The sequence below is a fragment of the Mesoplodon mirus genome (genome assembly GCF_964341445.2).
Source record: "Mesoplodon mirus genome assembly, chromosome: 4".
Lineage (NCBI taxonomy): Eukaryota > Metazoa > Chordata > Mammalia > Artiodactyla > Ziphiidae > Mesoplodon > Mesoplodon mirus.
Genome location: NC_138979.1, coordinates 4748277 through 4772664, shown reverse-complemented (window position 1 = coordinate 4772664; position 24388 = coordinate 4748277). Strand labels below are relative to the sequence as shown.

The 24388-nt window shown below is 36.9% G+C and overlaps 1 protein-coding gene across 1 annotated transcript in view; it reads left to right on the top strand.

Moving 5' to 3' along the window:
* Nucleotides 1-20583, top strand: part of MRC1 (mannose receptor C-type 1) — a 98224-nt gene extending 77641 nt beyond the window's left edge. The window contains exons 24-30 of the mRNA XM_082617051.1: nt 2140-2372; nt 4799-4964; nt 5827-5976; nt 16441-16554; nt 17078-17242; nt 18399-18440; nt 19541-20583. Coding sequence (XP_082473177.1) covers nt 2140-2372; nt 4799-4964; nt 5827-5976; nt 16441-16554; nt 17078-17242; nt 18399-18440; nt 19541-19791 — 1121 coding nt within the window. The 3' untranslated portion in view covers nt 19792-20583. The remainder of the gene's footprint in view (nt 1-2139; nt 2373-4798; nt 4965-5826; nt 5977-16440; nt 16555-17077; nt 17243-18398; nt 18441-19540) is intronic.
* Nucleotides 20584-24388: the final 3805 nt, after the last annotated feature.

Genomic DNA, 24388 nt, shown 5'->3' with positions numbered 1-24388 from the left:
ATACATCTATATATATCTCTCTATATATAACAATTATGAGGAAACACTAAAATATTGAGGTGGTTAGATTCTAAGTAATTTTTTTCTCATTTTTATGCTTTTCTATATTTTCTAAAATTTCAGCAAAGAATGTGTGTTCAGTATTTTTTAAAAGTGTTGTTTTCAGAAAGTCCCTGGTGGTCCAGTGGTTAGGACTCAGGGCTTTCACTGCTGGGGCCTGGGTTTGATCCCTGGTTGGGGAACTAAGATCCCGCAATCTGTGCGGCGTGGCCAAAAGAATAAAATTAAATAAATAAAAAGTAAAACAGTGTTGTTTTTATTCATATATATGAGTATGTATGAATGAATATATATGAATTCATGTAAATATAAAGATACATAAATAAAAACATGAATGAATACATATGAATATAAAGCACTTAAAAACAATCCCTTGATGAAACACATGTCCCTTGATGAAATTTTAGAAAATACAGAGAAGCATAAAGAGAAAAAATTACCTATAATCGAACCACCTGAAAATAACCTCTCAGTAATTTAGTTTTTTCCTTATAATTTTTTCTATGAGTGTTTTAATAAACAAGCTAATTGGATAAATGAGCTAATTTCCTGGCTGCATATAGCCTTTGGTGAAGCTTCTTCAAGCTTTATCTCAAGCTTCATTGGGCACTTTTAGCAGTCCAAAACTTTTCCCATGTTGTTAAGACAAACCCAGCTCTCTCCAAGCTGGGAAATGATGAGACTGTTTACTTCCTACTGGCTGTAACATGTAAGGATCCGGGGCTGGGTCTCTTGGTTTAATGCTATTCTATCAACACACGGTGGCAGCAACAGCAGAAGAAAGGGGAGGCTGCCCTCCTTGCTGAATTAAAATTGTTGCCTCACCAGAGTCTTCAAAAGAAAGTTTGGCGTTCTTGGAGTGACAGAACAAGGCACATGGTGGGTTGCGTTGGTATATGCAGTGGAACAGGTTGGAGAATTGGCCAAGACAACATCAGTAGACAGGGATATCTGGAACCCTAGACCAGGGGTTGGCAACCTTTTTCTGTAAGAGACAGATTATAAATATTGCAAGCTTTGTAGACCATAATGTTTTTGTTGCAGTGACTCAACTCTGCTGTGATCGCAGACAATCGTAGACAGTACGTAAACAAATGAGCGTGGCCGAGTTCCAATGAAACTTTATTTATGAACACAAATTTGAATTTCATGTATTGTTTACATGTCACAAAATATTTTTCATTGTTTTTTTTTCCCCAACCATTTAAAAACTCATGGGCTACAAAAACAGACAACAGGTCAGATTTCACCCTCTGGCTGTCATCCGCCTGCCTCTGTTCTGCCCTAAGGCATCAGCTCAGGCGCCCAGAAACAAGATTTTTTTGGGTCTTGACAGTAAGTGGCACAAAGTATGGGTGGGTCTAGAGTAGTTATTAGAAATGCATGCTGAGAGATTGTGGAGGAAAGATCAGAAAGCCAGAGTGACGCCAGCTTGCAACGGCTTCAGTTTGGATAAGATATGGGGTTCACATGGGAAATCATAAGATTAAAGCTTGATCCTGGGATCAAGGTTAAATGAAGTGGAAACTGTTTTATGGCTTCATTCCAGAGCATAAACCAATTTCTTGAAGGTACATGATTCACAGGTGAAGTCAAATAGATACAAATAGATGCAAATTCATGGGTGGAATGGAACAGAGTCGGGTGGGGGAAGGGAAGGAGAGGAAGACTGTTCTTGACCTTAAAATTCGACCAAGATGGAAAAAAATAAAAAGATTCGTGTTGACAGGATGATAGATGTTCTTTAATTTATGAGATTAAACTGTGGTGTGTCTTTCATCCAGATACTAGATCTCATAGTATTTGCAAGTCTTTTTGGTTTTATAGTTCAGAAACTTGATCGTGTATTTACCTTAATATTCTAAATAGAGTTTGGAAATGACTTAATTCAATCAGGTGTACTGATTAAAAAACAGAACTTTGTGTTCTGGTATGAAATGGCTCATGAAAATATGTTTAACACCTGACGGTTTGAATTGTGCTATTCAGATTCTTTTTAGGATGTGTGAGGTATAGAAGTCATGTACTGATGACACTCAGGTAATGTTTAATATTAATGGAAATAATTTTTTATTCCAGACCCTTCCTTGCCTAGTTCTCCAACAGCAATTCCAACAGATGGCTTTATTAAATATGGTGAAAGTAGCTATTCACTCATGAAATTAAAGCTGCAGTGGCACGAAGCAGATGATTATTGCAAGCTTCACACTTCCCTGATTGCTAGCATTCTAGATCCCTATAGTAATGCATTTGCATGGATGCAGATGCAAACACTGAATGAACCTGTGTGGATCGCCCTGAACAGTAACTTGGTAAGATGCTGGAAACATGTGCGACTTGACATGATTGATAAATTGAATATGATTCTCTTCTGTTCATTCTGTTGAATACTTGTTGTGTGTAAAAACCTGCTGGGCTTTGGAAATGATACTGACATGTACAAGACCCAGTCTCTCTAGGACCCAGTGCAAGGATCTAGCAAGTTAGTGATGTTATGTCAGAAATCAAACTAAGACTTACCTAACTGATATTATTATTTTTACTTTACTTAGGTTTTTAATATACAGGGTTACTGTATATTTTGAGTATGAAAATTCAGTTCTGCATCTAAACAGTTTTATTTATTAACTTATTTCTTTCTAGTGTCATGATTACAACTATGCCATAGGAATTAAGAAAGCGTCAGGGGCATAGTTCCTGGGCGATGAGGATATTCCTTATTTTTTGTGAAAAGTCATTCTAGAGTTGCTATCTGTTCTGAAGCTGTGCAGCTTCCATCCGTGTATGACAGATTTCATTGAGGTCAATTCCCTGTATTCCATAACAGAGAAGGAAGGTTGGCAAAAGATGGTGTAAAGTGAAGGTTGAGGCACAGAAGTAAGAGCGGTGTGGGAGTTGCCAGAATTTTCCTAAAATGAGTCTTCCCTGATGCCAGGGGATCCATCTATCCTCCATCCATCCATACATCCGTCTAACTAGTCAATCAGCAAACTTCCTAGTACAATAAATAGAGATGTCAACAAGTAATTAAGAGATAATACAGTGTCAAAGAGAGGTATATACAAAATGCTGGGAGAGGAGAGAAAAGCGATCATTTGTGCAAGGGGAGAGGACCAACAGGGCTTCTCAGAGAAAGTCAAACTTTACAGATGTGGTCTAGGATGGTGGCTTATAAGGAAGGAGTACCAAGAAGAAATAAAAGGAGATAAGGGGGTATAACTGGAAAGTAGACTGGCGCCAGACTTTGTAGAACTTCTTCTACCATGATGCAGAGATCAACATTTACACTTCTTGCAATGAGTATTTCCTAAGTAGGTTAGTAAACGTTTAAAAGTAAGTAGTTACACAACGATTTCTGTGTTTAAACTTAAGCACAGCATTTTTACTTCTATGTTGAATCTATTTTTAGTAACTAATTCTCTTGATAATTCATATATTTTCTTCTCACAAATATGGTCCCAATTCTCTTACGAATTTAAAATAGGCTTTTATTTATTGTTAGAAAGATTAAATAGCTTTCCATTATCACAACATTTATAACTAAAACAATACTGTTATATTGATTACATCTATGGAGTTAATGATAATGCCAGCATTATTTGATTAAATATGGTAGAATACTACACAATTCTAACTTGAGATAATGCATGCTTTTGATTTTGTCATTAAATCTTGGGTAATTGCTTTGGTAAATTAAATAATGCAGTTAAAAAGGGGACAGCTGTTTGAATGGTTTAAAAATTCACTTATCTCTGATTAAAGTTATACAGCATCTGTTGTAAGGCTTTACCTGTAAAATTTCTTTTAGACTGTCAAAAGAACATTATTGATAAGTAATCTTTTTGATGTTGTCAATTAATTTGTATGTGACCATAAATCTGCCCAAATAAATTTAATAAGATGTATGCAAATTGAATAAAACAATTATCTTTAAAAGATGCCATCAGATTCATTTTGGTTGAAAGACCACCTAACTGGAAGGTAAGAGACCTAGGCTCCTCTCTTATCCACCCATGTCACCTTGCATAAGTCATTTGTCGTTGGCCCTGTTTCAACAGACAAACAGTAAGAAGATTAGAAGAGATAAGTGTTTCTCTCAGGGGTCCATGAGTTCAATGAAAGTGACTTAGTTTTTATTATCATTTCAATGATAATATAATATGTGTTTTATTTGTTCCAAAGGTAAAACCCCTCTTTTGCACTGAGGGCCTGCAAATAAAGAGAGTTTTCTAGAATAAGACATAGGTTTTTTTTTTTTTTTTTTTTTTTTTTTTTTGCTGTACGCGGGCCTCTCACTGCTGTGGCCTCTCCCGCTGCGGAGCACAGGCTCCGGACGCACAGGCTCAGCGGCCATGGCTCACGGGCCCAGCCGCTCCGCGGCATATGGGATCCTCCCAGACCGGGGCACGAACCCGTATCCCCTGCATCGGCAGGCGGACTCTCAACCACTGCGCCACCAGGGAGGCCCAAGACATAGGTTTTTAAGTCTGTGTTTTTCAGAATAGCTTCCAATGATGTCTTCATGGGGAGCTTTAAGAAGTAGTTTTTTCTTAAAAAAGGCTGCATTTCCTGAATTTGAGTTGGTAGAAATAATTTATAATGTTCTTTTTATTCCCAAATGTTGAAGATTCTTTGTCAAATCACAGTCTTAAATATACTTTTTACTCCTTGCTGGGTTCTTTTGGTATTTTCTGAATGAAGCCAGGCTCCATGTCAATGGTTGTTTTTGTTCTTGCAGACCAATAATGAATATATTTGGACTGATAAATGGAGGGTGAGATACACTAATTGGGCCACTGATGAGCCCAGACTGAAGTCAGCGTGTGTTTATATGGATCTTGACGGCTATTGGAAGACAGCACATTGCAATGAAAGTTTTTATTTTCTCTGCAAAAGATCAGACGGTAATTGAATCCACAAAAACAATCAAGGAATTTGAAATTTTCTCAATAAGCTAATACAAACCACCGTTGATATTCTTAAACAGTCACATGTTTTAGGGTAGCTTAAGGATAAGATAAAACATATTCCTTCACCTAACCAGAGACTGACCTGGCAATAAACAAATATACATAGATCAAAATAACAGAGAGAGAAATTTTTCTTCATTGCTAGAGTTTATTTCCTCTTTATACATTTCTGAATTTTTATTATCGGGATAGGCCTCTGAATCTATGGTGTCAGAGTCCTCAGGAAATGATGATTACTTTTGATGTTGACAGCACAGCTATATCAAAATAATTTTATCAGAATATGTGTAGGTTCATCAGAGTCAGTGATATTACAGTGATACAGTCCTAGAATACAGTTATAGAGTCAGACAGTGGTAAAGTCCTAGAATTCTACCTATACCATTTAGTTATAACATCAATGTCAGTCATAGCTAAGAAGGTTTTATAAGGACTAGGATCCTAGAAAAGGAAAAATGTCTAGAAGGAAGACTGCCTTTGCAAATTATTTCTGGTTGACCTTTTAGGGGAACTTATTAACGTCTTTGTAGGTATCTATAGATCTACATGCTTAATTATGAATGTGATTGACCGCCGTTATACCATAGTACCTTCTATGGAAATACATTTTAAATGAAAAAAAATGATAAAGTAAAAAGAATACTCAATAACTGAAATGGCATATCCAAATGATTACCATTAGAGTTTAAAGAAAATAATGATAGGCAATGAAAGTTTCCTTAATGGCTGAGATATTATTCTATGTACTAAAGAAACTTCAGGTCTTACTTTATTTGAAATGTCTTTTTATTAACAGAAATCCCTGCCACTGAACCCCCACAGCTACCTGGTAGATGCCCCGAGTCAGAGCACACAGCGTGGATTCCTTTCCATGGTCACTGCTACTATATTGAGTCTTCATATACAAGGAACTGGGGCCAAGCTTCTCTGGAATGTCTTCGAATGGGTAAGTGCCATTTACCGTCAGAAAATCCCACAATCATCTATTTAGATTACCAGGATACTAGTAACACTGTATATTAAAAACCTAAGGAAAGTAAAAATACCTGTTTCTTTGTCTTAATAATTTATATTGTAACAGAAAGGTCAACATCATGCCCCCCAAATATAATTTCTAACATTGTAGCCTCAAAAGGTGAAAGAATTCTGGCAGAAAGCAGTGACTCGCTGAACAAGTCTCTCTGCCCTAATATTCTAAATTGTTAGGATTATTATTCAGAGTGTTGTGTTCATCTTTTATCACTGGTCGGCTCAGGCTTCACAAGTGCCCAGGAACCATTTTGCTTTCCCATGAATAGAAAAGCATTTAGATCTGATTATCTTTGTGAATAAATACGAAACAAAACTCAAGTGACATGACATAGATGAACAATTTCCCTCCTGAAATAAAAATGTCAAATAAAGTGAACTTTTCAGGGTGCATTAAAAAATCTACTTAATTAAATCCCATTGAATACTTCACTGAATTACTTTGTGGCTAAATTTTGATTATGCCCTAAGTCAGGGCTCTTCATTCAACCTTGGCGAGCAAGGGCTACATGCTCATTTCCTTCAGGTTCATTCAAAAGTCAGTCTGGAGTTTTCACTTCTTTTTACTTTTATGTTTAGTTTTTTTCTTCAGTTTTATTGAGGTATAGCTGACATAAAATTGTAATACATTTAAAGTGTAAGAGGTGATGATTTGATACACATGTTTGTTGGGAAAGGATTCCTAACCGTCAAGTAAACATGACCATCACGTCACATATTTACCTTTTTTTTTTTATGGTGGGAACACTTAAGTTCTAATCTCTTAGCAAATTTCAGTGATACCATATAGTATTATCAACTGTAGTCACTATATTATACATTAGATCCTAAGACCTTATTTATCATATAACTGAAAGTTTGTACCCTTTTACCAGCATCTCTCTATTCCTCCCACCCCCCAGCCCCCTGACAACCACCATTCTACCCTCTGTTTCTGTGAGTTTGACTTTTAAATTCCACCTATAAGTAATATCATGTAGTACCTGTCTGTCTCTGTCTGGCTTATTTCCTTAGAATAATGCCCTCCAGGTTAATCAATACTGTTGCAAATGGCAGAATTTCCCTCTTTTTAAAGGCTGAATAATATTCCATTGTATATACCTACTACATTTTCTTAATCATTCATCTGTTGATGGACACTTAGGTTGTTTCCATGTCTTGGCTATAATAAATAATGCTGCAATGAACATGAAGTGCAGCTATCTTTTCGAGATAGTGATTTCATTTCCTTTGGATATATACCAAGAAGTGGGATTGCTGGATCATATGGTAGTCCTATTTTTAATTTTTTGAGGAACCTCCACACTGTTTTCCAAAAGGACTGTACCAATTTACATTCACACTAGCAGGGTTCCCTTTTCTCTTCATCCTCTGCATCATTTGTTATCTCTTATCTTTTTAATAATAGCTAGCCTAAACAAGTGTGAGGTGATATCTCATTGCGTTTTTTTTTTTTTTTTTTTGCCGTACGCGGGCCTCTCACTGTTGTGGCCTCTCCCGTTGCGGAGCACAGGCTCCGGACGCACAGGCTCAGCGGCCATGGCTCACGGGCCCAGCCGCTCCGCGGCATATGGGATCCTCCCAGACCGGGGCACGAACCCGTATCCCCTGCATCGGCAGGCGGACTCCCAACCACTGCGCCACCAGGGAGGCCCTCATTGCGGTTTTGATTTGCATTTCCCTGATGATTAGTGATGTTGAGCACCTTTTCATGTACTTCTTAGCCATTTGTAAGTCTTCGTTGGAAAAAAAAAAAATCTGTTCAGGTCCTTTGCTCATTTTTTGAATTGGGTTATTTTTTTGCTATTGAGTTGTATAAGTTCCTTGTATATTTTAGATATTAAACCTCTATTAAAACATGTGGTTTGCAGAAATTTTCTCCCATTCAAGAGGTTGCATTTTCATTTTGCTGATGGTTTCCTTTGCTATGCAGAACCTTTTTAGGTTGATGTATTCCCATTTGTTTATTTTTGCTTTTTTTCCCTTTGCTGTTAGTGTCAAATACAAAAAGATTAATGTCAAGGAGTTTATTGCCCGTGTTTTCTTTTATGATTTTTATGATTTCAGGTTTTACATTCAAGTCTATAATCATGTTGATTTGGTTTTTCTGTATAGTGTTAGATAGTGGACCAGTTGTATTCTATTGCATGTGGCTGTCTAGTTTTCTCAACACCATTTGCATGGAATAATTTTTTTAATCCCTTCACTTTAAGCCTATGTATGTCCTAAAGTTGGAATGAGTCTCTTGTAGCATATAGTTATCTTGTTTTTTGTTTTTTTTCTTTTTTAATCTATTAAGCCACTCTATGCTTTTTGATTGGAGAATTTAGTTCATTTATATTTATAGTAATTATTGGTAGGTATGCACTTAATATTGCCATTTTGTTAATTGTTTTCTGTCTGTCCTGACCTTCCTTTGTTCCTTTCATCCTCTCTGCTCACTTCCTTTGTGATTTGATGATTTCTCAGTAGTATTACTTAGATTGTTTTCCTTTTATTTTGTGTATCTACTATAGGTTTTGTTGTGTGGTTATTGTGAAGATTACATGAAACATCTTAGAGTTATAACAGTGTATTTAAAGCTGATAACAACTTAACTTTGAATGTATGCAAACAGTTTGTATTTTTACATTCCCCTGACCTTTTATATTTTTGATGTCACAATTTACATCTTTTTTTTTTTTTTTTTTTTTTTTGTGGTACGCGGGCCTCTCGCTGTTGTGGCCTCTCCAGTTGCGGAGCACAGGCTCCAGACGCACAGGCTCTGCGGCCATGGCTCATGGGCCCAGCCGCTCCACGGCATGTGGGATCTTCCCGGATCGGGGCACGAACCCGTGTCCCCTGCATCGGCAGGTGGACTCTCAACCACTGCGCCACCAGGGAAGCCCCTACATCTTTTTATATTGTGTATACATTAACAAATTATTGTATTTATAGTTATTTTTCATACTTTTGTCTTTTAACCTTTATACAACAGTTACAGGTGATTTACTTACCACCATTATAATATCAGACTATGCTGGATTTTCCTATACACTTACCTTTACTGTTGAGTTTTATATTTTCAAATATTTTCATATTACTAATTAGTGTCCTTTCATTTTAGCTTGAAGAATTTTTTCCCCTTGACATTTCTTATAAGGCTGGTCTATTGGTGATGAACTCTTCCAGCTTTTGTTTGTCTTGAAAACTCTTTATCTCCCATTTAATTCTGAATGACAGCTTTGCTAGGTAGAGTATTCTTGGCTGGAAGCTTTTATCTCTAAGCACTTTAAATATATCTTCTCACTCCCTTCCAGCCTGCAAAGTTTCTCCTGAAAAATTTGTTTTGTCTTACAAGGGTTCCCTTTTATGTAACACGTTGCTTTTCTTTTGCTGTTTTTAAGAATCTCTCTGTCTTTAATTTTTGACAATTTAATATAATGTGTCTCAGTGTTTGTCTCTTTATATTCATTATATTTGGTACTCCTTATGTATGCTTCCTGGATCTAGATGTCTGTTTCTTTTCCCAAGGTTAGGGAAATTATCAGCCACTCGTTCTTTGAATAAGCTTTCTGCCCCCATCTCTCTCTTCTCCTTGAATTCCTGTAATGTGTAGATTGATCCTCTTGCTGTTGGCTCATAAGTCCTTTAAGCTAGCTTGACTCTTTTTGATTCTTTTTTTCTTTTTGCTTCAGGATATATTTGACTGCCCTTGTTTGAGTTTACTGTTTCTTTCTTCCAGTTTTCTAGTCTGCTGTTGAACACCTCTACTGAACTTTTCATTTAAGTTATTGTGTTCTTCAGCTTTGTGATTTCTCTTTGGTACTTTTTAATATTTTCTCTCTCTTTGTTGAAATTCTTACTTTGTTCATGCATTACTTTCCTGACCTCACTGAGTATCTTTATAGCTGTTATTCTGAACTCTCTATTGGGTAAATTACTTGTCTCTGTTTTATTAATATCAGTATGGAGATGTATCTTGTTCTTTTGCTTGGAAAATATTTTGCTTTTTCTTTATTTTCCTTGACTCTCTGTGTTGGTTTCTGCACATTAGATAAAAGAGACACCTCTCCCAGTCTTGAGAGTGGTCTTGTGTGGGAGATGAACCTCATCAGTCAATCCAGCCCAAGTTCCTGTTTGTCACTCAAAACTTTGTGGTTATACAAGCTGTTGTCTTTGTTTTTAGTGGCTCCCAGTGGTTGAGGGTGTGCCAATACCTGATGATATCCCAAAGGAGAGGATCACAGTTAGCACATAAAAGCAGACTGATTAGAAGCTGGACCCTCAGGCAGCACCTGGGAAAGTATATAAGCCAGGTGTGTGTCTAAGCTCCTTCCAGAGACCTGTTGGTGACCTGATTTTATCATTGCAGCAAGTCGGAGAAAGAAGGTGGCAGAAGGGCCCACCAGCTCCCCCAGGAGGATCACAGCTAGCCCCTCGCTGCATGCAAATTAGCAGCTGGACCCCCCCAGGCAGCAAGTTGTAAAGTATGCAGTCAGTCCCCTTCTAGGGAAAGACTGAGAGATGGGCATTTTTATCTGTTCCCTCTTAGCTGAGCCCTGGGAGAATAGCCATGGCAAGTGTTTGGTGCCCACTAACAACTGCTGCTTTATTTTCTGTGGTCCTATGGGTCTCGTGGCTGCAAACCCCATTAGCTTCCAGAGTTAGGCATTTGGGGGGCCTATTCAAATAGAGGAACAGGAGCCTAAAAATTTGGGGTGCTAGATGTATGGTTGAAACCCTTCTCTATTCAGGGAGAAGCTGGCAATTAGGGGCTCCCTCCTGATTATACGGCACTGTGCCATGGGTGGGGTTTATGAAGAGAGTGTGTCTCAGCCTTTCCTACTCATTTAGATGTTTGTGTTTTCTCAGTTGCTCTATATGTAGGAGTCACTGAGTTTCTGGATTTTACTGATAGAATTGCTCCATGTGTAGGTGTTCACTGGTGTGTATGTGGGAGAAGGGAACTTCAGGAGCCCTCTGTGTTGCCACAGGGAGTTTTAAAACGCCCTATGAGTTTTTACTTTAAATTCTGAGTCAGGAGAAGTCTACTCTGTCAGTTTTTGCTTCATGTATTTCGAGGCTTTATTGTTCAGTGCATATATGTCTATATTTGTCATATCTTCTTGATGAATAAAAACTTTAATCATTATAAAACATCCTTATTTGTCTCTAGTAACAATTTTTGTCTAAAAGTCTTCTGTCTAGTATCAGTATAGCCACTCCAGCTCTTCTTTATTTACTATTTGCATGGAATATCTTTTTCCATGCTTTTACTTTTAACATGTTTATATTTTTCAATCTCAAATGTGTGTTTTGTAGATAAAATATAGTTGTATTATTTAAAAATTTATTTTTATTTTGTATTCATTTTGTCAATCTCTGTCTTTTGATTGGAGTACTTAATCCATTTACATTTAATGTAATTACTGATAAGGTAGGATTTATATCTGCCATTTATTTTATATTTGTCTTATGTATTTTGGTTCCTCTATTTATCCATTTCCACCCTCTTTAACATTAAGTAGATAATCTCTAGTGTACCACTTTAATTTCCTTGTTATATTTTTTACTATGTGTTGTTTAGTTATTTTCTTAGTGGTTGCCCTGGGGATGATAAATAACATCTTTTTATTTATTTATTTATTTATTTTTAATTTTTTTTTTCGGTACGTGGGCCTCTCACCACTGCGGCCTCTCCCTTTGCGGAGCACAGGCTCCGCGGCCATGGCTCACGGGCCCAGCCGCTCCGCGGCATGTGGGATCCTCCCAGAGCGGGGCACGAACCCGTGTTCCCTGCATCGGCAGGCGGACTCTCAACCACTGCGCCACCAGGGAAGCCCATAAATAACATCTTAATATGTAACAATCTAGTTCAAATCAATATAAATTTAATTTCAGTAGAGTACAAAATTTTGCTCTTATATAGCCCCTTTCCCTCTACAGTCCTTTGTGTTATTATTAACGTATAAATACATCTTTATACATTGTACGCCCATCAGCACAGATTTATAATTATTGTTTTATGCAGTTGTCCTTAAATAATATAAGATTAGGGCTTCCCTGGTGGCGCAGTGGTTGAGAGTCCGCCTGCCGGTGCAGGGGACACGGGTTCGTGCCCCGGTCGGGGAAGATCCCACATGCCACGGAGCGGCTGGGCCCGTGAGCCATGGCCGCTGAGCCTGCGCGTCCGGAGCCTGCGCGTCCGGAGCCTGTGCTCCGCAGCGGGAGAGGCCATGGTGGTGAGAGGCCCGTGTACAGCAAAAAAAAAAAAAAAAGATTAAACAAAAGTATAAACAAAAAATAAATTCGTACTGTCTTTTGTTTTTACCTATGTAGTTTCCTTTATTTCTTCATGTGGATTTAAGTTGTTTTCAAGTATCTTTTTATTTTGGCCTGAAGGATTTTCTTTAGTATTTCTTGTAGAGTAGATCTGCTAGTGACAAATTCTCTCCATTTTTGTTTATCTAAGAATGTCTTTAAAGAAAATGTGACACATATATACAATGAAATATTACTCAGCCATAAAAAGAAATGAAATTGAGTTATTTGTAGTGAGTTGGATGGACCTAGAATCTGTCCTACAGAGTGAAGTAAGTCAGAAAGAGAAAAACAAATACCGTATGCTAACGCATATATATGGAATTTTAAAAAGCAGTGCTGATGAACCTAGTGGCAGGGCAGGAATAAAGATGCAGATGTAGAGAACAGACTTGAGGGGATGAGGGGAGAGGAAGCAGGAATGAAGTGAGAGAGTAGCATTGACATATATACACTACCAAATGTAAAATGGAAGGCTAGTGGGAAGCTGCTGCATAGCACAGGATGATCAGCTCGGTACTTTGTGACAACCTAGAGGAATGGGATAGGGAAGGTGGGAGGGAGGCTCAAGAGGGAGGGGATATGGGGACATATGTATACATATGGCTGATTCACTTTGTTGTACAGCAGAAACTAATACAACATTGTAAAGCATTTATACTCCAATAAAGATGTTAAAAATAAAAAAGAGTGTCTTAACTCTTCCTTTATTTTTGAAGGACAGTTTTGCTGGATAGAAAATTGTTGGTCAACAGTCATTTTCTTTCAGCCTTTTGAGTATGTCATCCTACTGCCTTCTGGTCTCTGGGGTTTCTGATGAGAAAGCAGTGTTAATTATATTGAGAAAATCTTGGACATGATGAATCACTTCTCTCTTATTACTTTTAAGATTCTCTATCTTTGGATAGTTTGATTATGATGTGGAGCTTCTTGAGATTATCTTACTTGGATGTTGTCGAGCTTCCCGCATGTTTACATTAATGTTTTTCATCAACGTTGGGAAGCTATTGGCCTTTATTTCTTCAAGTATTCTTTCTGCCTCTTTATCTCATTCCTCTCCTAGGACTCCCATTATGTGTATCTTGATTTGATTGGTGATGTTCCAAATATCTTTGAGACTCTGTAAATTTTTCTTCTTTTTTTCCCTCGTTATTCAGACTGGATAATCTCAAATTTGTTGATTATTTCTTTTGCTTAGTCAAACTCACTGTTAGGCCTCTCCAGTGAAGTTTTCCTTTCAATTATTATACTTTTTAACTCCAGAATTTTATTTCTTAAAAAACAATTTCTACCTTTTTATTAATAGTCTCTATTTGGTGAGCAATTGTCTCATACTTTCTTTTAGTTCTTTAGACATTTTTTCCTCTAGTTCTTTAAACATCTTTAACATAGCTGATTTAAAAAGTCTTTGTCCAGTAAGTCAGAGGTGTGGCTGTTTCAGGAACAGTTTGTATTGACTGCTTCTTTTGCTGGTATGGGTCATACTTCCGTGTTTCTTTGCATTTCTTATAATTTTTTGTTGAAAAATGAATATTTAACTCTGGAAATAAGTTTATTTCCACTCCACAAGGTTTTTGTTGCTGTTTGTTTAGTAACTTTCCCTCATGATTTCTGTAAAGTTTTGTATTCTTTTTCCAGTGCGGTTACTGAAGTATCTTGCCTACTTAGTTTAGTGGTCAGCTAATGATTGGGAACGTATTTCCTTAGTGCCTAGAACCAGAAAGTTCCCCAGGTTTTACTGAAGGGCTCGGTCTGAAGACATGCCTTCAACGCTCATATAGGCAGTTAAAAACTCTGCCTTACCCTTCACTTCCTGCTTGTGCAGACCTTCAGGGTCAGCCAGAGGTGAGAGTGTAGGGACTTTTCAGATCTTTCATGGGCATGCACATAGTCCTGGGCATGTACACACCCCAGTGTGTGTCTGTGGCCTCCTAGACTCCCAGGAATAGGTCAATGCTTCTTAAAGCTCCCTATGGACATTTTACTCCGTAGTTTTTCCTTTTAGTTTTTTGGTTACCTTGTTGTTTCCCTAAAATGTTATCACTGCTTCAGGCAGCTGTGATATTAGGTACTTGCCACTGTTAGTTTTTGACAAATACCCCCAAGGAAAAGGCTGTTTACATTGGATGAGCTCTGAGTCAGGTCAAATCAAGGCAAGTTTTGCCAAGTGAGGTTTTCCAGGGAAATGTCAGAGAGATCAAATAATGGAAATTCTTTGAGAATGTGACTTAGAAAGAAGCCCAATCCCATTCTGACTTTCCCAGTGTCTTCCTGGCTTCTGGTTTTCACTGTGATTTTGAGGCCGTTGGTTTTTAAGGCAGTCACAGAGCTAGGGATAAAGCTATGGGATTAGGACAAGTTAAAGCACCATGTAGCTTACTTTTCTTACTGAGAGTCAAGCATTTTCTTGAATAAATGCTTCCTGGATTGTTACAAGCTGTTGGTTAACTTTCAGGGTTCTGAAAAAGTTGATTTTGAAAACTTTGTTAGTGTTCTTATTGCTTTTGTAGAGGAGAGGAATTTCAGGGGTACTTACTCTGCCATTCCTTATGATGTCACTTGAAACCTGCTTTTTCTTAATTAAAAAATGTTTTTCTTTCATGTTGCTGAGTATTTTTTAAAAAAAATCTTGCATTGAATGTGTAGAAACTTTGTTTTCAACTTTAGATAACTATATTTTCCTGTTAATGAATGATTCGCATTCATCAAAATATGTCACAAATATATTGAAATAGCTATTGTCTATGAAATATGTTTAATAATGGATTATGAAATTATGCAATGAAAACAGTCATCAAGAGAATAATCCAGGACCCAGTAACATGGGGTGCAAGCATATGGTTAAGTATAGGTCCTCAAGATCCAGATGCCTGGATCATGCCATGACTTTGCCCTCCTCTATCATTAGGATCTTGGTAAATTACTTGCCTTCTGGACTTTAGACTCCTTATCTGTAAAATGGAGCAACAGTAGTACTAATTTAATAAGATTGTTGAAAAATTTGAGTGACATCATGCTTATAAAGCCCAAAGCAAAATGTCTGGCATAAACTGCTTAAATTATATTTTAAGTTGTTATTATTTAAAATTCTGTAATTTAACTATAAAATACAGTACTGGCACTGAATCAATCTTTGACTGGGTTGTCAATGCCATAGTCATCTAAGCAGTCTTTCTGTTTCCTCTCTCCTTTTTGTGCAGTCCTATACATAACAGCTGGATTAATACTCCTAGAGTGCATTGCATCATTCTGCTGCCTGAAAAAAACTGTGTTTTTTAATCACCACATTACCCTAAATACCAATCTCCTACCATCTGCAGTGAGACCTAACCCAAGTCTTTTTTCACTCATTGACCAGATTCATCCAGCCAAACTGAACTATCTATTAACACTATTCATTTACCCCAATAATTGCCTTATCTATCTATCTATCTATCTATCTATCTATCTGTCTATGTATCTATCTGTCTATGTATCTATCTGTCTGTCTATCTGTCTATCTATCTACCTACCTACCTACCTACCTATCTATTTCAGATCCTGTTACTAAAAACCAAATATGGAGAATTCCATGCATCTGTGAGCTATCTCTGTTCATGAAGAAGCTCTATGCTTCCCTTTCTCTTCATCTTTTCTCTTATTCTTCCTCTTCCTCGAATTATTTTCTATCCTTTCTACTTGAAATATTATGCTCCCTAGTATCTTAAATTCTGTCTCCTCCATGCTCCCTTTTAGTTGCTTCCCCTAAAACAAATATTCTCCTAATACATTTCTTTATACTCTCAACTCATTACTACCCACTGAACCATAACCTTCTTAAACTTTCTTTGTCCTACTCATCTTTGTATATCCTGCAATGAGTCGTTAAGTGCTTGTACACAAATGATGCTTAAAAAAATAATATTTTCAGAATGGAAACAAATTCTTAGAAGCCAAATGGCCACTCTTTGAAATTCTTCTCCTTAAGTGGAGATAGTGGGATGATTTTTATTGCTCTTAGTATCAATACTATCATTATAAAAATATTTTCAACTACTTAAATATACTCCCGTCATATTTATTCTTTTGTACTCTGCAGGTTCCTCTCTGGTTACCATTGAAAGTGCTGCTGAGTCGAGTTTCCTGTCATATCGAGTTGAGCCACTTCAAAGCAAAGCCAACTTTTGGATAGGATTGTATAGAAATGTTGAAGGTAATTTTTGCAGCATGTTTACTGAATCACAAACATTTCAAAATGTTGTAGGTAAAACAAGTTTTCAGTCCTATAAAGTCTTGCCTTAACTAATGATTAATTTGTGAAGAGTTTGAAAATTCAAACTCATATTTTCATTTGAGGTAAGAAGTGAAAATTTAAATGACTCACATATTAGGCTATCTTGAAAGTTGCTAATTAAAGAATATCTACTGTAGCTGAGTTAAAGAAGTTAAAAAAATATTTTCTATCTTTTGCCAGGAAAAAACAATTAGGGGAGGATAAGTTTACATATTTATACTAATTAGGAATAAATTTTCAACTAAAACTACATGAGAAACACATTCTCAGTTTCCCTGTAACAACTAGTTACTATTATCTTGCCTGTGAAAAGTTTGGTTGTAAACAACTGTTGATTACAGTATAAAATAACATGCTTAGAAATTTTACATGAATAAGTTGAATTTATTTTAAGGCAAGTTATTTTTAATTTCTATTTTTATTGGCTTTCTCTGATAATCAGGAATGTGGCTATGGATAAACAACAACCCAGTCTCCTTTGTCAACTGGAAAACAGGAGATCCCTCTGGTGAAAGAAATGATTGTGTCGCTTTATATGCATCTTCTGGATTTTGGAGTAATATTCACTGTTCTTCCTACAAAGGATACATTTGTAAAAGACCAAAATGTAAGTTAGAATTTGTCCTTTGGTAAGTGTGTTTCCAGGCTCCCATCTCTTTCAAATATTAAGATATCAGGTGTGTAATTATCAATATAATGCGATTACAGGTTCCTTGCAACCTCTCCCTCTTAATAAATGAGAAATCCAATCTGCCGTGGTGATCAGTTGCTGTCTGCAGTTTTGAGTGAGCACAAAACACTCTCTTTCTGCTTAACTGACATAATGATTTTGGTATATCAATACATTTATAATGGGATATCCATGCATATGGATTTGCGAAGCTGTGAGCAGTTTGGAGAGCCAGGCCTGTGGCGTGAGAGAAAAAGGGGTGAAATACTTACCCTGGCCAAACCAAAGTGGACGGTGGGGAGGAATGAGAATTTATTAAGGAATAAATCATGAAACACCAATTAAGTTTCCTTCTGAGATTGAATGACAGACCATGTCAGGACAGGGGCTGGGGGAATTAATAATATTATATGCCCATGCTGTGATACTCTCTGGACTTCCATAATGTTTTATGCCATTCTACTTCATGTAATATGTTTCCCAAGAGACAAAATTATAAATTAGATAAGAGATTTAAATAAATGAGTTGGATAAATTAACACTCCATCCCCAGTAGATTTTATTTTATTTTAGAATTGCATAGTTCTTCATTCTTTGAAAGCTCTGTTCTAAGATACCACACCCTTTGGTGCAATGTTGGAATCTTATTTTATTTTTCATTCAAATGCCTTGTAATACCTTATGCTTCAGTGGGCCATTTTCAAAACTGCTAGCCTAGGATACATTATTTATGGGTAGATTGGGTAGATTTTGAGGGTGAGTATCAGTGGCTCAAATGCAACTGGGGAGATCATACTTTCAAATCTTCCAATGTATTCAAACTCATCATGCAGCTATAGGATGCTGTTATAGGATAGATAGATAGATCAATCTGTATAAATATGCAGATTTTATCTATCAATCAATCATCCATCATCTATCTATCTATCTCTCTATCTATCATCTATTTATTGTCTATCTATATCATATATCACCATAAATCCAACGTGGATGATTTGATGTATTTGTAAACCAAATAATGCTCACTATCTACGTGCAATTATTATGGGTTTTTAATAAGTATTATTTAATTATTTTCTTATTTTACAAACAGTTGTTGATGCTGAACCTACTCATACATTAATTACAACAAAAGGTAAGACCATTTTGAAATTTTAATTTCCATATTAGTAATATATCAATCAAATTTGTTTGTTTTAAAAACCGCAATAATCTCTTCCTATCTGCCCTGCACTCTCAGTCGAATTTCTTGAGCTATACTAGCCTTTGTCATTATGACATCGACTTTCCTTAAATGATGCCCTAGAAAAGCAGGCCTTGGAGTCAGGTGGGTGTTTTTATCATAGATCTTACTGAGGACATTGATTGCTCTGTTACAAAGGGTTGCCCTATGAGAACCCACCGAGGAAATTTCTCTTAGGAATCCCTGTGATTTTTCTCTTTTCTTTTTAAGCAATGTTTTAAATTTTAATTTTATGGACAGCTTGAATAAGGAACTGATCCTCTTTCACTCATGTTGTTTGCTGCTAAAAAAACTCAAAGTGAGATTTATGGCTTGCCTAAAGCCCCCTTATTAACTTCATAAGTGCTGTTTGTGAACTAATACTCATGTGTTCAAATTTCCACCACTCACTTTCTTTTTTCCCCGAATTATTCTGAAACAGGTGTAAATATTTTAAAATTTTAAAATATTGCACTGTAGTCGTAACTTTTGCAGTTTGAGGCGCAACTGTAAAACTAACACAACTTTCTTACTGGTTCACAATTCCATAGATGGAAGATTGATTCCCACTGTAGATCTCAGCAACCTCAGCAAACTTTTTTCTTTCCTTATTAAGTTGAGAACTTTTACCTTTTCACTTAAAGGAAGCACTTTATGGCTTCTCTTAGGCATATTGGAGTTGCCAGCATCACTACTCTTGGGCTTTGGGGCCATTATAAAATAAAATAAGTGTCACATGAACACACACACAAAAAATAAATAAAATATTATACTAGTTCAGGGCTACATAGATACATGAAATATTCTTACAACTGCATAATCATCTTAACGTAAAATAATCTTCTGTGTCACATGGACTTCTGTTTTCATGTCCTGCATTCTGTTTGGCAAATGTCACTGGAAAGAAAATTTATGAATTTTAGTTTTCCTAAGAAGAAAGTTGTATTGTTTCCATAGCATTCTACTCTCTGCCTCCCCTTAACTCGTTTCCTAATATGTTTATTTATTTATAGCTGACCCAAGGAAGATGGGCCCTTCCAAACCATCTTCCAATGTGGCAGGAGTGGTAGTCATCGTGGTCCTCCTGATTATAACGGGTGCTGGCTTCGCTGCGTATTTCTTTTATAAGAAAAGACGTGTGCATTTCCCTCGAGAGGACACTTTTGAGAACACTCTCTATTTTAATAGTGGATCGAGTCCAGGAACTAGTGATACAAAAGATCTCATGGGCAACATTGAACAGAATGAACATGCAGTCATCTAGAATCATGGTGTGATTTAGGTATATTTGAATTTCATAAGATTATAACTAAAATGGTAAAGGCTTTCATTCAATGTGATTATTTCCTTTCAAATTAGTACTGTATTACACTGGTCTGTCCTTTTCCTTTGCCTCATGGAAAAAATAATTGTTTATTTTCTAGCCTGGCAAGATATTTTCACAAAAGAGGGATAGTAACATTGACTACTTTGTTTAAAAAGTTCTTAGATGAATATACAGCATTGGTGTGTAGCTAGTGTCAACTGCATACAGATTACAAGAACCCCAGAAACAACCAGCTAAGCTTCTTGAAATCATTTAAGGAGGTCCCAAAGAATTGTTACCCATTGAATAGTTATTCAGTAATTAGATGCCCATTTGAAAAGCGAAGTACAAATAACCTCAGGTGACACAAAAATTTAGTCACTTTTTTTCTTATACCCATCTTGATTTTTACCCCAATGATTTAGAATTATATTTTTACATGTGCGGAAAGAATAAAGCAGCTGAGAATCTTGTTTGCCCCAAGCAGGATTTTCCAGGCTGAATATTGCAAATGTGTTCTTTGTCCTGTTTTATGTATATCAAGAATGCAAAGATGTGAAATAAAAATGTAAATTTGCATAACTGGATGTATTTAGATAATGTGAAATAGACATCAAAAACAAGGTCTATTTTTAATGGATTTGTATTTTGGTGATCTTGGTAAGTGTAAATTTTCTTTTAACTGAGATTTATTTATCCATTTACTTTACACTTCACTGTACTCTGAAAATAAATGATATTATTAGTAGAGGAATTCTTTAAACTCTTCATCTGTTTGGAAAAAAAAAGATTGTTAAAATACTGTGCATAAAATGAATTTTTTACCATAATGACTTGGCCAATTTCCCTGGATCTTTTCCCTGTAACACTGACTTATTTCAGAATTCAACAATCAAAGGCACTGTTATTGGGAATTAGGTCTCTAATATCATTTTCTCACTTTAACAATTCCTTTTTTTTTTTTTTTTTTGTGGTATGCGGGCCTCTCACTGTTGTGGCCTCTCCCGTTGCGGAGCGCAGGCTCCGGACGCGCAGGCTCCGGAAGCGCAGGCTCAGCGGCCATGGCTCACGGACCCAGCTGCTCCGTGGCATGTGGGATCTTCCAGGACCAGGACACGAACCCGCGTCCCCTGCATCAGTAGTCGGACTCTCAACCACTGCGCCACCAGGGAAGCCCAACAATTCCTTTTTGCTTAAAAAGTTTTGCCTGAGATAAAGCTTTATGTACATTGTGAAATACGTTGGAGGTGTCACATCTTGCACAGGTACCGTGCTCCCAGCTCATTCTTGCCTTTCCCAAGGGGTTGCTCACGGGCAGAAATTCCTTACCTGAGGTCCCTAAACAGGACTCCTTAGATGGCATTAAGGGGTCTATGAAGGCCCCCCAAATTGTATGCCAAATGTCTCTATTTGTGTTTATGCCTTTTTTTTTTTTTTCTGGGAAGAAAATAGCTAGATTTTCAAGAGAGTCTGTAATTTAAAAAGGACTAAGAAGTAGTGTACTGTGTAGGAGGTAAGGTGAGGTTTGCAATGCCCCACCTTAGATAGGTGACAGGTAGAAAGAAACAGGATGAGAGAGGTGGGCAATTGTGGGAAAGTTTGCTGAGAACAAACAACTCTCATGCTTCAGACAATAGAAAACCAATTGCTTTTATTTTCCTGGTAAGAACACAACATATTCCATTAGAGGAAGTTCCAGTGGAAACAATGGCTATGGTGTCAAAGGAGCATGTGGTTAATTATACTGAAACATATCTTCATATATACATATTTTTTTCTTTTAAGATACAAGAGAAAGATACAGAAGAGAATTAGAACTGTGAAAGAGGAGTGTATGAGTGGGCATGATTTACAAATTCTTTACACAAGTCATTTTCATCATAACTCAGAGCTGCGTTTTTGCAGAAAATATTTTGGACTTCAAACAACATGTATCTCAGATAAAATGTCTTATCCTTTAAAGAAACAGTATTCGGCAGGGTGCTGAGTTCTATGCTTCACACCCTCACATTATCCACTCAAACATACAATCAAATAGATAAGTCATCTGTATCTATATATGTACCCAAATTAAGCAGTAACATATTAATAAGCATGTTTTTTTGGAGGGGGGAAGTTTTATAAAGCAGAGAAGAGCAGTTTTTGTTTTGTTTGCTTTTTTGCATTTCTTTTTGGTTTTGGTTGTTGTAGTTGATTTGTTTTTGTTTCTGTTTAAATAAATTTTATTTATTTATTTATTTATTTTTGGCTGCGTTGGGTCTTCATTGCTGCACGCAGGCTTTCTCTAGTTGTGGCGAGCAGGGGCAACTCTTTCATTATGGTGCGTGGACTTCTCCTTGCAGTGGCTTCTCTTGTTGTGGAGCAGGCTCTAGGTGCGCAGGCTTCAGTAGTTGTGGCACATGGGCTCAGTAGTTGTGGCTCACGGGCTCTAGCGCGCAGGCTCAGTAGTTGTGGTGCACGAGCTTAGTTGCTTCGCAGCATGTGGGATCTTCCCAGACCAGGGCTTGAACCCTTGTCCCCTGCATTGGCAGGTGGATTCTTAACCAGTGTGCCACCAGGGAAGCCCCTGTTTTTGTTTTTTAACTGGAAGTTCTTTCTGGGGATTAAATGTTTAAGTGCTCTCCTCGGTGGTTTTGCACTTGTTTTCATCAGAATTCCACAGCCAGAAGATTCTTAAGGATATTTTTTTCTCAGGTGTTTTCTCAAAACAATGTGAATAGTCTGTAACTTGAACTCTAAAATTAAAGATGATATCTCGAGAGACTGGTAATATCTTGCTTCATCCATTTTCAGTGTTCACTCAGTCATCTGTTTGTACATTTACCCATTAGTTCATCAAGTATTCCATGAGCAACTAATACATATGCCAGGCATTGAGCTAGGTCCTGGAGATTCAAATATGGGTGAGAAGCAGTGCTTGTCCACAAGAACTGCACAGTCTAGTGGAGGTCCAGACACAAAAGATCATTTTGGGGGGATTTTTTATTGATGTATACTTGATGTACACTATTATATAAATTACAGGTGTTCAATATAGTGATTCACAATTTTTAAAAATTATACTCCATTTATAGTTATTATAAAATGTTGGATATATTCCCAATGTTGTACAGTATATCCCTGTAGCTTATTTTATACCTAATTGTTTGTACCTCTTAATCCCCTACCGTTATATTACCCCCCAGCCTGTAGCCACTAGTTTGTTCTCGATATCTATGAGTCTGCTTCTTTTTTGTTATGTTCACTAGTTTTTTGTATATTTTAGATTCCACTGGTAATAACATACAGTATTTTTCTTTCTCTATCTGACTTATTATTTAGAATAATGCCCTCCAAGTCGATCTGTGTTGTTGCAGATGGCAAAATTTCATTCTTTTTTATGGCTGAATAATATTCCATTGTGTATATATACCACATCTTCTTTATGAATTCATCTGTTGACAGGCACTTAGGTTGCTTCTGTATCTTGGCAATTGTAAATAATGCTGGTTTGAACATTGGGGTGCAGGTATCTTTTAGAATTAGTGTTTTCTCTCTTTTTTGGGATATATACCCAGGAGTGGAATTGCTGGGTCATATGGTAGTTCTATTTCAGTTTTTTGAGAAACCTCCATACTGTTTTCCACACTGGCTGCACCAGTTTACATTCCCAACAACAGTGTATAAGGATTCCCTTTTCTCCACATCCTCACCAACGTTTGCTATTTGTGTTCTTTTTGATCATGGCCATTCTGACAGGTGTGAGGTGGTAGCTCATTGTGGTTTTGATTTGCATTTCCCTGATGATTAGCAACATTGAACATCTTTTCATGTGCCTGTTGGCCATCTGTATTTCCTCTTTGGAAAAATGTCTATTCAGGCCTTTTGCCCATTTTTTTAAATCAGGTGGTTTGTTTTTTTGATGTTGAGTTATATGAGCTTCCAAAACCTCATTTTTACCGTAACATAGTCTTTAAAGACACTATCTCTGAATACAGTCACATTCTGAGGTTCTATGTGTTAGGGCTTCAACATATGAATTTTGTGGGGGACACAATTCAGGCCATATCATACTTCTATAATGCTTTTTTTGATTGTCCCTTGTGTTTGTAGGGTTCTCCAGAAAAGTGGAACCAAAGGGTCTATCTATATATCTATCCATCAATTATCTGTGTCTATCTGTCATCTATCTATCATCTATCTATCTATCTATCTATCATCTATCATCTTTTTATCTACTTACCTATATACTCTATAGATTTATTTAAAGAATTGGCTCATGCAACTGTGGAGCTTGGTAAGTCCCAAATATACAGGAGAGGCCAGCAGGCTGAAGACCCAGGGAAGAGTTACAGTTTGAGTCCAAAGGCAGTCTGGTAGCAGAATTCTTCTGGCTCTCTGTTCTCTTCAGGCCTTCAGCTGATTAGATGAGGCTCATCCACACTATGGAGGGTAATCTGCTTTACTAAAAGTCCACCTATTTAAATGTTAATCTCATCCAAACACACACCCTCACAGAAACATCCAGAATAATGCTCGACCAAATATCTGGGCACCAGGGCCCAGCCAAGGTGAC